This window comes from Bos grunniens, chromosome 15 (genome assembly GCF_055505025.1).
Source record: "Bos grunniens cultivar Pamir isolate PY7600 chromosome 15, Bosgru_T2T1.0, whole genome shotgun sequence".
Classification (NCBI taxonomy): Eukaryota; Metazoa; Chordata; class Mammalia; order Artiodactyla; family Bovidae; genus Bos; species Bos grunniens.
In genome coordinates, this window is record NC_141179.1 from 8,443,639 (window position 1) to 8,460,831 (window position 17,193).

Below are 17,193 nucleotides of genomic sequence, written 5' to 3' on the forward strand. Positions count from 1 at the left end.
CTAAAAGGGAGAGGTTGTGAAGGTGTGAAAGACCAGGACACTCACACCACACACACACACCCCCACACACACCCATATACATACAGACTTTAAAGCTCTTAAGCCATAGGGGAGTTTAAAATGATACTGGATTAAGTTTCAGAAAGCAAAAGTGATCAGAAACCTGTGGAATCCACTCAAACTTTAATTAAGAGTTGTTAAAGAGAAATTAGAGGTAGCAGAACTGAAAACAGGGGTTTTACAAAATAAACCAATTTATGTTTAAATCCCAAAGAATTGAGATTCCTCAGCAGTCTGACTTTCTTCTGGCATTATCTCTGACTGGGGCAGTTTTCCTACTCGCTCTACTGCCTGGTGGATTCCTTCTTACCTACTCTATCTTTTAAGATTCTTTTTAGGGTAAGGGTTTTGTCTTACTCATCTTTGTAATGCAGCATTTTAACACAGTGCCTGGTCCATAATTGACTCTCCATAAATAAATGTTGCATGAATGAATGATACGTTTGATTTAATTAGTGAGTTCCCAGAAATGCTAAATCACAATGACTAATTTTAATGAATTCCAATCTCTTATCCTTTTTAATTTTTTCTGACTTTATTATTATTATTTCCTGATTTTTTTTTTGTATATAAATATTTTGACTGAAAACATTACCCTTGTTGTTGTTGTTCCGTTGCTAAGTCGTGTCCAACCCGTTGCAACCCCATGGACTGTAGCACACCACGCTTCCCTGTCCTTCACTATCTCCCAGACTTTTGCTCAAACTCGTGTCCGTTGAGTCAATGATGCCATCCAACCATCTCATCCTCTGTCACCCTCTTCTCCTCCTGCTCTCAATCTTTGCCAGCATCAGGGTCTTTTCCAGTGAGTCAGCTCTTTGTATCAGGTGGCCAAGGTATTGGAGCATACCCTACTTACATCTGTTTTCAAATGTTTATTTTTCAGGTTTTGACATAGTGATTTTTGACACAGGGATCATTCTATTCTTAAATTTGTTTTGTAGGTTTTCGGAACTTACATATTGATGACCAAATAACTCTCATCCAGTATTCTTGGATGAGTTTAATGGTATTTGGACTAGGATGGAGATCTTATAAGCATGTCAGTGGACAGATGCTATATTTTGCACCTGATCTAATACTAAATGAGTAAGTAGTAACTTGACTTTTGTTGTTATTGTTATCAAAATGTATATGTAGGATAATCTTGAAAACTACATTTCAGTAGATGATCATACACCCAGTGTCCTAAATAATAAAAATTTCCTGAACTATTTCATGGAACTACCTCAAAATATAACTTGAACTGACAATATTAGTAAAAATGTATTATCCGTGATTTGCTATTTAGAGCTTTTTCTTTTATTTAAATATATAGTAGTTGTCACAAATAAAAATTTCTTAAACTTCAGAAATGTATCAAGAAATACATTTGGTCTTCTTAAAGACCAAATAAATATTTAGTTTATCAAGTTAAAATTTTTACATTGGCAGTAATGAAGATAATGAAGTAAAAGAGGAATAATTTTGCTTAAAAGTATTGACTTACCTTCAAAAAGTGAAAATATTATTTGTCTTCCTAGAGGATAAATTAGACTGGTAATTTATTTAAAACATTGAAAGATAATAAAAATCGAATCCAATTTGCTTGATTATATTGGAATTACTATAATTAACTTTCTACATATAACTTTAAACTGAATAAGAATCTTTTCATGAAAGTATTTGTACTGTCCTTAATTGAGTCTGTTGACTCAGAATTATATAAAATGATAAGTTATACTAAACTTTACTAAACTTACTAAATTACTAAACTTACCAAACTTTACTAAACTTTAGAGATTGCAGGTAACTTTCATATATGTTATTCTATTTTATCCCACAGTCCCTTGAAATTTGTAGGGAATCAGCACCCTTTATTTCACAGTTCAGAAAACTAAGTCAGAGGAGACTTCGTAATTTGCCAAAGAATCCAAGTGATGGTTGGGATTAATTTTATCTCTCCTGAGTCAAATCTAGTTTTGTCTTGTTTTTCCCACCATTCCTGATCACTTCTTTGACTAATGCAGATACTACAAAACAGTACATAGCTGAGAAAATACCTTAAGTAAATGCTCTCGGTATTTCAGAATTCATGTTTGTCTTGTCAATTATTTAATGCTACTAATGTTCTCTTTTCTATATCACCATATATTTCCTCTAAAATAATTCACAGTGTAGCCATTTTACACGAATATTCTAAACTGAATGCACCGAAGTATTCTACACTATTCAATTTCTGTGAATTCACTCTCCCATTGGATTGCACACAAAATTTTATATATTTTATCCACAAGGAAAAAAAATCAGTAAATAAATATTTTCTGAGTGTTTCTCAGCACCACATTTTTATTTATTTATCTATTTTTTTTTAAATATTTTGCTAGAAGCTGGGGTGTGCAACCAGCCACGACCTGCGTGTCTCTCCGCCAGCGTCCTCGCAGCTGCTCTCCCCTGCACCACATTTTTAACTGCTACAACTTTGCTCTCCTTTCTTGGGTTAAGTTTTTAAAATGTGATATTAAAGGTGAATAGCAACATTAATTTTAGTTAATGTGTATTTAAAATAAACTTCCAACTTCAAAAATTTTTAACCTCAAAATCCAGTAGTGTGAGTAAATTTAGAAGACATTTAAAATTCCAAATATTGAGTTTGTTTATAAAAAGTCATGTTCAATAAATCAGGTAATAACTAAAACTCATAATCGCTCATAAATTACCTAAACTAGCTAAGACCCTGTGTGTGTTTATTTTTTTTCCACTGTTGGCTTTTCTTTTGTGTGTTGTGTGTGGTGCAAGACAGCGGATGAAGGAGTCATCATTCTATTCATTATGCCTAACCATGTGGCAGATCCCACAGGAGTTTGTGAAGCTTCAAGTCAGCCAAGAAGAATTCCTCTGTATGAAAGTATTGCTACTTCTTAATACAAGTGAGTACGTATAAGTAACTGAATGCAAGAGATTTACTTTTTCAATTTTTAATTCATTAAGGAAGTCTCAAACAACAGTACTATTGTATGATTATAGATGAGTTATGAATCTTAATGAGTTGGAAACTGCAAAAGAGAAGCACCTATAGACTATAATAAAGTTACCTCATATTTCTCAGATTTTATCTATCACCTAATACTAAAATAGCCCATCAAGTAAGCCAGTTTCTATTCTTTTTTTGGGTAAAACATGATTAAATAACTTTTTCTTATTCATCCAATTAACTATTATAAACTAATTAATACTGCATAAACACAGACTATGCTTCCCTTGACCCCCACCCTACAAAGGATTTACTCTATAAAACACACAGTTTTATTTGTAACTGTTCACTTTATGTCAGGATAGTCTAACAGTTATAACACATAACTGCAAGAATCAGTAGCATAATATAATAACAGTTTATGGACCACTCACAGTCAGTCCAGTGGGTTGGCCAAGAAAACCCAGGCTCCTTTCATCCAGAGGCTCTACCCTTTGTATCAGCTTGGAGCCTTCCATTTTATCTGACTAGAAGATGAGCACTGAGTAAGAGAAGGTTTGAAGACTAGATCTGGAACTATCTTCCACCCACGTTCTTTGGTCCACCCTAATTGCAGGAGAGCTAGGGAACGCCCCTTAGCTGTGTACCCCGAAGAAATAGCTCTGGTCACCACAAGAGTGGGCAGACGTCCATTCATTTATTCTCACACACAAAGAACATGTGCCCCCCTGCCTCCATGGATCTCCCAGGATCTGAGTGGAAAACTTTTTAAATTGCTTCCACCTTTTACCCCTTCCTGTGTCCTTCCCACACACAGGTAGACTCAACCTTGACTGTTTGAATTGGTTCCTCCTTCAGTCATTGTGATTTGAAAGGAAACCACAGAGAGCTAAGAACTGAGGGTAGAAAGTGAGACAGGAGTCTTTCTCAGAAAAGATTTCTGCAAGGATTTCCTTCTAGAGGCATGAATCTTACATGGTAAGGCCAGGGGAGCATATCAAGAGGAAAGGCAGAAAAGCTGAACTCTTAAGAAGGCAGTTTACCTCATGAAGTCTGTGCCCAGACACAGATTAATACAGGATCTAGGGAACCATAGCCTTTTACCCGACCCTTGGAAACTCTATCGGGAACACAGACCTTCAAGCATAATTTGATTAAAAAAAGCACAACGTAGACAAAGGAATTGATATGGGACTGGCCAACAGTCAACTGAAAGAACTTTAATAATGCAGCAGTTAACTCCTGTCAATTCTTTTCTTGGTCGTAATGAATTCAATAGTAGATATATCATAGATGGTCCTAGGTCTCCCAAATTAGTTGATAGCATTAACATAAAACTGTATTTATGGGTAGGCTACATTATGCAGGGAGCCAAAGAAGCCCTAAACCTCAGTAGCTTTCAAAAAGTTTAAGTACTTATTCTCCTTACTATATTTTCACTGCAGATCTACAGGGAGACTTCATTGTTATCGCTCAGGTGTTCAGGCAGATGGAGGCAGCGTCTTGACACCTGCCTCCATAATCACTAGAGCAGTGCTAAGGGAAGGCAGTTGTAAGGAAAGGAAGGGAGATACACATGACTCCCACTCACATACCATGGAAGGCAAGGCTTTCTGCCATTTGCAACTTTAAGAAAAGGGAAAATCATGTACTCAGTGAATAGTACTATGTATATAAACATATATAAATTATTTAGTATTATATGTAATAATCTGTGTAATAAAATCTACAAAAATTTTAATGGGATTTTGAGGAGACACTTGGCACAGCTATTGAAACTCATCTTTAAATCTCAAAAAATAGGTAAGTATTACAAAAAAATGGGGATAGGGAGAGAATTAGAAAGTTAGAATAATTAATAATGTGGAAAATACATACTCTGAATTCTTAGTCAAATCAGACTGTATATACTAGAACTTTATATCCTATAATGGAAACAGTAGAAGTCTTTGAGTATGGAACAAATAAATATTGTTGAGAAAATAAGCTTTATGTTTGAGGAAAACTTAGTTTGAATATTTAGCTCAAATTGTATCCTAAAATAAGTGGCTCATAGTTGTAAACACTTTAGCTTGTTAAAAATAAGCTAAAAGGAATAAAAATGAGAAATCTCAAAGAATACTTTTTAAAAATATATGCAATAGAAAAGTTGGCCAAAGAAAAGTTCAATAACTTGATAAGAATTTAAACCACCCATTTGCCATTAAAAATTAAAATACAGATATCCAGGAAAATATGGCAGGTTGAATACACACTTTAATAATTGTTCCTTTTAAACTACATAAAACTATTAGTCAAGGGATTTCTTTAAAAATAAAATAAAGTAAATAAAATGAAAGAAATATCAGTAGCAATAAAATCCCACAAGCCAGCAAGCAGAAACTAATTTAGCGTACCTGAGAAAGTGGAGGGCTTCCCGGGTGGTTCAGTGGTAAAGAACCTGCCTGCCAGGAGACACAGAAGATGCAAGGTTCTGTCTTTGGGTCAAGAAGATCCTCTGGAGGAGGAAATGGCAACCCGCTCCAGTATTCTTGCCTGGCAGAACCCATGGACAGAGGAGCCTGGCAGGCCACAGTTCACGTGGTCTCAAAGAGTCAGATGTGACTGAATGAGAAAGTGGTTTCTAAGCCAGAAGTAAGAAAAGTCAAAAAGCAAGTACCGTGATTTGTATCACTGAACCTCTAACATGTTTTGCAGTTAGTGATAACAGTGATCTTTTTTTTTTAATGAGAGTGAAAGTAGAATTAAAAACACCAAGTTCTCTTGAAAATGTGTTTCTAAATATCCACCAATGTTGCAGTTGTTCTGCAACTAAGGCAGAGATTGTAGGTTTATTCCGTGAAGAGGATGTAACAGAAGGCAGTTGGGTTGGTAGACTGCAGGCACTGATGAGGGTGAAGGGGGATAGTGTGAACAGATTAAGATTATATACCAAATGTTGAGACAACACCCTCCAAAATCACCAGTCCTCTAGAACACTGTCATCCAGGTTTATATAGGAAAATGATAGGAAAATGAAAGGATTTGGACAGCAAGGAGATCCAACAAGTCCATCCTAAAGGAAATCAGTCCTGAATATTCATTGGAAGGACAGATAGGAAAATGAAAGATTCTTTTATAAAGAATTTATTAAGCTAGAAAAAAAAAAAAAGAACTAAATATGCTAATAGCAAGGCTTTCTCTTTGAAATAGCTCAGCCAGAATGCCCTACACTAAAGCTTACAGTCTATAATGACTACTCATTCAAACAGAACTAGCAATCAGCTTTTTAGTTTCCATGCTTGAATATAAATAAACAACAAGGGCATCTGAGGAAGGTCTTTGGTATCAAACATAAAGACAAAATAGAAAAATAATTTAGAGGAAAGAGAGACCATGGAGAAATTTAAAAGCTATCCTTCGTTGTTGTTGAGTCACCCAGTCATGTCCGGCTCTTTGCGACCCCATGGACTGCAGCACGCCAGGCTTCCCTGTCCTTCACCATCTCCCAGAGCTTGTTCAAACTCATGTCCATTGAGTCAGTGATGCCATCCAACCATCTCATCCTCTGTCATCCCCTTCTTCTCCTGCCTTCAATCTTTCCCAGCATCAGGGTCTTTTCCAGTGAGTCAGGTCTTCGCATCAGGTGGCCAAAGTATTGGAGTTTCATTTTCAGCATCAGTCCTTCCAATGAATATTCGGGACTGATTTCCTTTAGGATGGACTGGTTGGATCTCCTTACTGTCCAAGGGACTCTCAAGAGTCTTCAACACCACAGTTCAAAAGCATCAGTTCTTCAGCATGGTCCAACTCATGGTCCAACTCTCACATCCATACATGACTACTGGAAGTGAAAGTTGCTCAGTCGTGTCTGGCTCTTTGTGACCCCATGGACTATACAGTCCATGGAATTCTCCAGGCCAGAATACTGGAGTGGGTAGCCCTTCTCTTCTCCAGGGGATCTTCACAACTCAGGGATCAAGCCAGGTCTCCGGCATTGCAGGTAGATTCTTTACCAGCTGAGCCACAATTACTACTGGAAAAACCATAGCTTTGATTAGACAGACCTTTGTCAGCAAAGTAACATCTCTGCTTTTTAATATGCTGTCTAGGATGGTCATATCTTTTCTTTCAAGGAGCAAGCATCTTTTAATTTCATGGCTGCAGTCACCACCTGCAGTGATTTTGGAGCCCAAGAAAATAAAGTCTGCCACTGTTTCCATTGTTTCCCCATGTATTTGCTATGAAATGATGGGACCGGATGCCATGATCTTCGTTTTTTGAATGTTGAGTTTTAAGCCAACTTTTTCACTCTCCTCTTTCACCTTCATCAAGAGACTCTTTAGTTCCTCTTTGCTTTCTGCCATAAGGGTAGTGTCATCTACATATCTAAGTGAATGAGTGAGTGAAAGTTGCTCAGTCATGTCTGATTCTTTGTGACCCCATGGTCTGTAGCCTGCCAGGCTCCACTGTCCATGGAATTCTCTAGGGAAGAATACTGGACTGGTTTGCCATTCCCTTCTCCAGGGGATCTTCCTAACCCAGGGATCGAACCCAGGTCTCCCACAGTGCAGGGGATTCTTTACCATCTGAGCCACCAGGAAAGCCCTATCTCCATATCTGAGGTTATTTATATTTTTCCTGGCAATCTTGATTCTAGCTTGCGCTTTATCCAGCCCAGCATTTTGCATGATGCATGACAACTACATGAAAGTTAAACAAGCAAGGTGACAGTATACAACCTTGTACTCCTTTCCCAATTTGGAACCAGCCCATTATTCCATGTCTGGTTCTAACTGTTGCTTCTTGTCCTGCATACAGTTTTTGCAGGAAGGAAGGAAGTTGGTCTGGTATTCCCATCCCTTTAAGAATTTTCCAGTTTATTTTGATCTACACAGTCAAAGGCTTTAGCATAGTCAGTGAAGCAGAAGTAGCGGATTTTCTGGAATTGTCTTGCTTTTTCTAAGATCCAGCAGATTCTGGCAGTTTGATCTGTTGTTCCTCTGCCTTTTCTAAATCCAGTTGAACATGTGGAAGTTCTCGGTTCGTGTACTGTTGAAGCCTCACATGGAGAATTTTGAGAATTCCTTTGATAGTGTGTGAGATGAGTGCAATTGTGCAGTAGTTTGAATATTCTGTGGCATTGCCTTTCTTTGGGATTGAAATGAAAACTGACCTTTTCCAGTCTTGTGGCCACTGCTGAGCTTTCCAAATTTGCTGGCATATTGAGTGCAGCACTTTCACAGCATCATCTTTTAGGATTTGAAATAGCTCAGCTGGAATTCCATCACCTCCACTAGCTTTGTTGGTAGTGATGCTTCCTAAGGCCCACTTGACTTCGCACTCCAGAATATATGGCTCTTGGTGAGTGATCACACCATTGTGATTATCTGGGTCATGAAGATCTTTTTTGTGTAGTTCTTCTGTGTCTTCTTGCCACCTCTTGTTAATATCTTCTGCTTCTGTAAGGTCTATACCGTTTCTGTCCTTTATTAAGCCCATTTTTGCATGAAATGTTCCCTTGGTATCTCTAATTTTCTTGAAGAGATCTCTAGTGTTTCCCATTCTATTGTTTTCCTCTGTTTGTTTGCAGCGTTCACTTAGGAAGACTTTCTTATCTCTCCTTGCTATTGTTTGGAACTCTGCTTTCAGATGGATATATCTTTCCTTTTCTCCTTTGCCTTTCACTTCTCTTCTTTAGAAAGATAAAAGAACATATTCTATTCATGAAACAATACTGAATATATGAAAAAGGAATAACACAAAGAAAAGAATCCTTGGAAATATATATATATATATATAATTTTAAAGTGCCTAGAGACTTACTCTTGCCTGGAAAATCCCGTGGACGGAGGAGCCTGGTGGGCTGCAGTCCATGGGGTCGCTAAGAGTCGGACACGACTGAGGAACTTCACTTTCACTTTTCACTTTCATGCATTGGAGAAGGAAATGGCAACCCACTCCAGTGTTCTTGCCTGGAGAATCCCAGGGACGGGGGAGCCTGGTGGGCTGCCGTCCATGGGGTCACACAGAGTCGGACATGACTGAAGCGACTTAGCAGCAGCATAGGGGTGATGATCTGGAATATGGAAATAGAGCTTTAGCCCTATTTTCCATACTGTTAAGAATTCAAATAACAGCAATATAAGGGTGTCACTTAAGAAGGAAAGACCAAAATAAATAGTTGAAAAAATTGAAAGCATTGGCTTTCTGAGCATGGGAAAATTGGGGTTGCCTAGGTAGGACTCTTTGCCTTAATAAAGTTACAGCACTGATTAAATATTTTATTTTTTTTTAATTTTTTTTGATTAAATATTTTAAAACTGGGCTTTAAACCACAAACTTAGAAAAAATATCTTAGTGCAAAAAAAAATGAGTACAAAACAGAAAAAAATTTTAAATAAAACCAAATTACTAATAAGCATTAAAAAATTATTCAACCTCACTAACAATTGGAGAAATGAAAATGAGATGATATTTTATTTTTCTCTCTAAAAAAAAGATTACCCTAAATGAAAATTGCTCAGAACCAACCACCCAACATAAATAGTAAGAAGTGTTGATAATTTAGAAATATATATTTTGAGTGTTAAGAAAGTTAATACCTTTTACTCTAATAATTCCACTTATAAGAATATATCCTTTAAATATCAGAAATGACATCATAGTGTCCGACTCTTTGCGACCCCATGGACTGCAGCACGCCAGGCTTCTCTGTCCATCACCAACTCCCAGAGCTTACTCAAACTCATGTCCATTGAGTTGGTGATGCCATCCAACCATCTCATCCTCGGTTGTCCCCTTCTCCTCCTGCCCTCAATCATTCTCAGCATTAGGGTCTTTTCCAATGAGTCAGTTCTTCCCATCAGGTGGCCAAAGTATTAGAGTTTCAGCTTCAGCATCAGTCCTTCCAATGAATATTCCGGACTGATTTTCTTTAGGAAGGACTGGTGGGTTCTCCTTGTAGTCCAAGGGACTCTCAAGAGTCTTCTCCAATGCCACAGTTCAAAAGCATTAATTCTTCAGCACTCAGCTTTCTTTATAGTCCAACTCTCACGTCCATACATGACTACTGGAAAAACCATAGCTTTGACTAGATGGACCTTTGTTGGCAAAGTAATGTCTCTGCTTTTTAATATGCTGTCTAGGTTGGTCATAGCTTTTCTTCCAAGGGGCAAGTGTCTTTTAATTTCATGGTTGCAGTTGCCATCTGCAGTGATTTTGGAGCCCCCAAAAATAAAGTCTGTCACTGTTTCCACTGTTTCCCCTTCTATTTGCCATGAAGTGATGGGACCGGATGCCATGATCTTAGTTTTCTGAATGTTGAGCTTTAAGCCAATTTTTTCACTCTCCTCTTTCACTTTCATCAGAAGGCTCTTTAGTTCTTCTTTGCTTTCTGCCATAACAGTGGTTTCATCAGCATATCTGAGGTTATTGATATTTCTCCCGGAAATCTTGATTCCAACTTGTGCTTCCTCCAGCCCAGCGTTTCTCATGATGTACTCTGCATATAAGTTAAATAAGCAGGATGACAATATACAGCCTTGACGTACTCCTTTTTCCTATTTGGAACCAGTCTGTTGTTCCATGTCCAGTTCTAACTGTTGCTTCCTGACCTGCATACAGGTTTCTCAAGAGGCAGGTCAGGTGGTCTTGTATTCCCATCTCTTCAAGAATTTTCCAGTTTCTTGTGGTCCACATAGTCAAAGGCTTTAGCATAGTCCATAAAGCAGAAGTAGATGTTTTTTCTGGAACTCTCTTGCTTTTTTGATGATCCAGCTGAGGTTAGCAATTTGATCTCTGGTTTCTCTGCATTTTCTAAATCCAGCTTGAACATCTGGAAGTTCACATTTCACGTACTGTTGAAGCCTGTCTTAGAGAATTTTGAGCAAGTGTGAGATGAGTGCAAGTATTGTTTATATTAGTAAAATATTGCATGATGTTGCATGATGCAAGTGTTGAATGATAAAATAATTAAATAACTTGCATTTACTACACATTTCTGTGATATTAAATTTTATGTGAGAATTAAAACATTCATATATGAACAATTTTTAATGATTTAATTATGTAAATATTCTCAATATATTATTAAATATCCCAAACTATTGGATTGTAGGATCTCAGGTGACTTATAATTTTCTTTGTATTTTCAGTATTTTTCAAAATTTTTCTAATTGATACACACTATTTTTAAATAACTAAATCAAAAATAAGTATTTTTTAAAGTATTCTCATCTAAAATAGCAAGCATATTGCTAAATGCCCTTTACTCACTCTGTCCCACTTGCCACTAATATATTTACAAGAAATGCTGAAAACCCACATATGGAATCAATAAGAATCTCAGAGAAAATTCTCCAGTCATGTAATGCTGAGTAATAATTAAGAAAACAATGAATTAATATAAAGAGCTCAAATAAAATAGAAATAACTTTTTACAGCTGGTTCATCATAGATCTGAAATCTAAGGAAGTGAGTAGAAAGGAGAATAATTTCCAGAGATATCCCAGGAGCATGGGATGAGAGCCTAGTGATTAGATTATCATATTCTGGGAGCATGTTGTTAGTGGTTGATACTAATAGCATGAGGCAGGATGAGATTAGGCCTGATTTTCCTGAAGTAAGGATAATTGCTTCAAGTCTGGTCCTCAACAGGTAGATGGATAGTGTTGAAGGCTTTGTGTTACTAGTTTTCCAGCTCTTTAAAGCCCAATGAGAAAACAATACTTCAGTAATCAGAAGAAAAAATAATTTTATAGTCATGGTGAAGAGTGAGGGAGATGTGAAAATTGGTTGGGATTGTTAAAAAGAGTTATGGATGTTTAAAATAGTTGCTATATGAAATAAAGGGAATAGGTTATGATACTATATGTTATAACACTATATGTTATGATACACATACAGTTAAGTTTACTAGGTAAGTTAAAGAACATCTCAGCTTATTTTAGAGCCATATTAATGGATTATGCATTTGACTTAGCATCTGCTCAAAAGAGCATCTGACATTATTGTACATTCCTGTCTCAGATATTTAGTTTAAGTTTACAACTATACATATGCTGCATCTTTTTTGTTTTTTGTCTCCTGACTATTGATACAAGAGAGTCATTGATGTCAAGACAGGCTTCAACATGATATACATACAGTTAAGTTTTCAGTTGGCGCAAAAGTGTCCTATTGCCCAAATTATGTAAGTCCCTTTTATACTGAGGATCTGAGCTCTTGAAGACTCTAAACCAGAGTTAACTCTTAGTTTCTATTGGCTTATTATCTCTGGCCTTCTTTTTCCAAGGGAAGTAGAAGTCAAGGTCTGTTGGGATACAGGGAATAAAGAAAGAGGTTTTTTAAAAGCTTTATTTATCTACCTTTGCTGGAGACATAGAGTTGACTTTGCTCAAATGAAGTACACTTCTCTCTAGAAATATTGCTAAAGGTGAAGATCATAAATATCTAGATGCATAAATCCATAGATTATGTGATTTTTCTTTCAGTAATCTGGATATAGTTGCAGAAATTTCGCTTATGGTTGAAGATTTGTTTGTGGGACAGTTGCGACCGAAGTAAAAGGAAATAAGGGAGCTGGGAGTTCTGGTAATAGAGTTGCTAAAGAAACCAACCAGGACCTCTCAGACAGGTCACAACAGAAGAACCAGAAAGACTTAGGAGAAAGGCTGTAGGTTTATTGACTACGTAGTGGAAACAAGAGAATGGGCTATAGTAGGGCGCTGTGCCTAAGATTTGGATGTATGAACTAAAGGTTTCTGAGGTAGAAGTGTGAATTACCAGTTAACATCATAATGGAAATGAGAGGCATTTAACAATAAAATCAGCAACAAAATTGGAGTATTTACCATTACTGTTATTATTTAATATTGTTCTGGAAGACTTAAACAATGTATTGAACCATGAAGGAGAGATGACAGCTACAACTGTTGGAAAGGAGAAAATAAGGATATTATTTGAGTATGATATTGTTGTATACCAAAAAAAAAAAAAAAAAAGATAATCCATCAAAAACTGTTATATTTAATAATATTAATAAATGAATACATAAATAAAATAGAGTATAGCCAAGTGGCTGAATATAAGAGAAAATGCAAACATCAATGACTTTTTCTTGTATCAATAGTCAGGAGACAAGAAAAAAAAAAAAGATGCAGCATTTGTGTAGTTGTAAACTTAAACTAAAGCATTTGTGTAGTTGTAAACTTAAACTAAATATTTGAGGCAGGAATGTACAATAATGTCAGATGCTCTTTTGAGCAGATGCTAAGTCAAATGCATAATCCATTAATATGGCTCTAAAATAAGCTGAGATGTTCTTTAACTTACCTGGTTGTTGTTACCATATTCTTCAAAAGAACTAGAAGTTTTACATGTCCTAAAACTGTTAGTAGCACTCTTTTCTATTTAGATATTTGTTTCTAGAGTTGCGTATCAAAAGAAATCACTGTACAGTTCAGAAATTTATATTATAAAGTGTTAGGGTCATCTTTTTAAACATAACTGCCACTTGTAATTATCTTCTTACAGTTCCTTTAGAAGGACTAAGAAGTCAGAACCAGTTTGAAGAGATGAGATCAAGTTACATTAGAGAACTCATCAAGGCAATTGGTTTGAGGCAAAAAGGAGTTGTCCCTAGCTCACAGCGTTTCTATCAGCTTACAAAACTTCTTGATAACTTGCATGATGTAAGTATTTTGGTTTTTAGAATATCAGTGATTGTTTTCTGAATTCTATCTATTACTTTAGTGTGAAGTGCAAGTTTTACTTCATGTGTGTTCGTCAAATTTATGTTTGTACTTAGACTTTAAAACAGTACTTGCATCATACTGCTCACAATTTATATTGTGCTTTTTTCATTTTCAGTATAGATCACTGAAATATCCTTTTACTAGTATTTGTGAAATTTGAGAGTCATGTAATGGTTGATAGGAATTGTGATACATATTCCTGAAAATGCTCCAAAATGTTTTTGTCTTAAGTTAGAAAATATTTTATGTAAACTGGAAAAGCAAAGATAGGGACGTGGAGAATAAGACTCTCATACCATTTTGGGTGGAGTTATAAGTCAGCAACAATGCTGATGGATAATCTAGCGCAACGAGTGGTAATAGTTAAAGGTTGCATTCTTTCAAATCCCCACTTTTTAGGGTTTATCTTAAATAATTAGGCAAGTATTTAAGATATGTATGCCTCACTGCTTATACATGAAGGAAAAAAAAAACACCTTAGAAATGCCTAACACCAAACTGGATAAATATATAGGGTTCTGGAAATTACAATTACAATACAATTCTGGAAATTAATCCAGCAATACATCTTAGTCAAGATGTATTGCATACAAACTTTTATCATTACTGTGTTCAGAAACACTAAAATAATAAAGGCATAAAAATCTCTCTGCTCATTAGATCAAATATGAGGCCTCACTGCTGAATGTGAACAGCCAAGAATTATTAGCCATTTAGATAAAAGTCTCCCAAATGTAAGGCAGAGAACAAAATAAACAGGAAAAAAAATGTAACTTGAAGGAAAAAGCTCCAGTGCAGATAACAGAAGAAAGCATCAAAAATTAAAATACTCACAGAAGTAAGAATGATGGTGCATCCATGAAAAAAGACTAGAAAACATTTTAAAAAGAACATTTAGTGAGAAAATACTTTTGGATAATTAAAGGAGGGCATAAATTAAAAATTCAATATAAAACTCAGAAAATATAAATCTCAGGAAAACTCAGATAAAAGTAACAAAAAAGAAAAAGATATGAAAATGTAGAGAGATAGCAAATTTAGGGGATTAACCCACAGGGCTTCATTTTCTAGTTCGTAGTAATCTCCAAAAGAAAGAGTGGAAAAAATCAAGGAGAGGAAATTGCATAAGTAATCTTAAAAGAAAGATTGCTAGAACTGAAGGATATGAATTTTCTGAGCATAAGAGTATACAGACTCAACCCAATTGAACCAAGGCACATTATTGTAAAATTTAAGCATACCCAGAATAAAGAGGGTATCCTAAAATATACCAGTGGAAAAAAAAGCAAGTCACATCAAATCATCAGGATTCAGAATGTTGTAGAATTTCTCAACAAAAACACTAGAACCCAGAAAATAATGGAGAATTTTGAAGGAAAGAAAAATCTTCAAAGAATTTTGTACCAGCCAAACCATCAAACAAATATGATGGCATCATGAAAGTATTTTCAGACTTTCAAGGTCTCCTAGACCTTACCTCAAATACAGCCTTTCTCAAGGGCATCTGCAGGATTTCTTACAACAGAACCCTGGCGTAAGCCAAAGGAGTATGAGATTCAACCCAGGAGAGACACAAAGGGGTGTCCCAGCACAGTAATTAATGCACAGGGTTTCAGGGTACTAGCACCAAGAAAAAAAAAGTTAGATTTGAGATATTACTAATTGTATGAACATACTGAAGTACGTTTTTACAATTCTGTCAGAGAATTTGACTATGGCTTTGTGATAAATATAGAAAAAACAAACAAAAAAAAGCAGAAAAACATGAGGTGATTAGCACTAGCAAAATTAAAGTAACTCATATAGGAAAGGAAATGTAATCCAGCAAGAAACAATAAAAATTTTTATAATATAAATGCTAGATATTGATTTAGTCAAACATTGAGATATATCTATATAGAGAATAGGAAGAAGAGAAAGTATGTGTAGTTGAGGAGATGGGTGTATAATACAAGAAAGCTAAATCCTTATTTAATAGGATCTTAATAATGTAAACTTTGGGAAGTATAATTTATTAGAAATACAGAGGTAAATATCAAATGACCCAAACTAAAGTAATTCAAAGTGGTTGCATCTGTGTTTTTGCTCCTGTAGGTCTTGCAGTACTATCTGACTTTCAAAAATATGTGCAAAATATTATTTTGACAGAATTAAAATTAGATTAAAATAATGCCTTCCTGGCAGCGCAGTGGTTAAGACTCTGTGCTGCCAGTGCAGGGGGTGTGGGATTGATCCCTGGTTGGGGAACTAAGATCCTGTATGCAGTATAGTGTGGCCAAAAAAAAGTTAGATTAACATGAATCAGGTTGGGTTGTTTGTATTGACATAGAAGAGTTTGCCTATTGTTATGTGGGAAAAGCTAGATTAAGAAATAGACTATAAAGTAATTTCATTTATGGAAATATATATGCATATATATATTATGCATATACTTGAGTATGTGTAACCAGAAAAACTTGAAATATACCAAATGTTCACACTGCTTATCCAATAGGATTACAGAATACTTTCATTTCTTGAAATCTTTCTATATATTAGAATGTTTCATCATATGTATGTAATATCTTATATATTATTCTGGAAATGGAGGGAGTTTTTTCATTTCGGTAAAAAACAACATCTGAAGCATTTCTATTATTAGAAAAATAAGCTTTGATGTTTACATAGTTTGGAAATGTATTATTTTCCTTACATGTTTCTTATCTGTTTGTTAAACCAACAGCTTGTCAAGCAACTTCATCTGTACTGCTTGAATACATTTATCCAGTCCCGGGCACTGAGTGTTGAATTTCCAGAAATGATGTCTGAGGTTATTGCTGCACAGTTACCCAAGATCTTGGCAGGGATGGTGAAACCTCTTCTCTTTCATAAAAAGTGAATGCCATTTTTATCTTTAAAAAATTAAACTTTGTGCTATGTCTGTTTTTTTTTGGGGGGGTCATGATTTATGAGGTCACGAGTTTTTACTGTTTTTCTCTAAGCCTTACATTTATAATGTGTCATACTGTGTAAATTTCAAAGAAAAGTTGTGAGATTTAATTGTTTTCCTTTATAAAGCATAATTCAGATTTTTAGTGTTTTTGTGAACCCATATTTTCCTTAAGAGTTTGCAAGGTTGAAACAGTACTAAAGTGATTGTTAATGTTAATCTTATCCGTATCATTTCATATCATTCGGGTGACATTTTTATCTTTCACATATAACAAAGCTACTTTAGAGAAAAGAAGAATCTTACACGTAAAAACAAAAAGCTGTTCTATGTTCTTTCTATATAGCTCCTTTTGTCTCCCTGATTATATTTACAAAAATGAAACAAATTGGTATGCAAAATTATAGCTATGTGAGTGTATATACTTTTTTGTGAGAAGGTAATTTATAACCTTAACCATATTTTCCAAAGGGTTTTTAATGCAAAAAATATATAGAAAAAGAGTTTAAAATTCT

The 17,193-nt window shown here is 35.4% G+C and overlaps 1 protein-coding gene across 3 annotated transcripts in view; it reads left to right on the forward strand.

Annotated features, from left to right (window-relative positions):
- The window catches only part of PGR (progesterone receptor), a 111,215-nt gene extending 94,318 nt beyond the window's left edge, over positions 1-16,897 (forward strand). For all 3 annotated transcript variants that reach the window (XR_015141765.1, XM_086338905.1, XM_086338907.1), the window contains 4 exons: positions 1,005-1,149; positions 2,839-2,969; positions 13,529-13,686; positions 16,472-16,897. Coding sequence is in view for 2 of the 3 variants with exons in the window: in XM_086338905.1 (XP_086195031.1) it covers positions 1,005-1,149; positions 2,839-2,969; positions 13,529-13,686; positions 16,472-16,627 (590 nt within the window). In the remaining variant the exon portion in view is untranslated. The remainder of the gene's footprint in view (positions 1-1,004; positions 1,150-2,838; positions 2,970-13,528; positions 13,687-16,471) is intronic.
- The last annotated feature ends 296 nt before the right edge of the window (positions 16,898-17,193 follow it).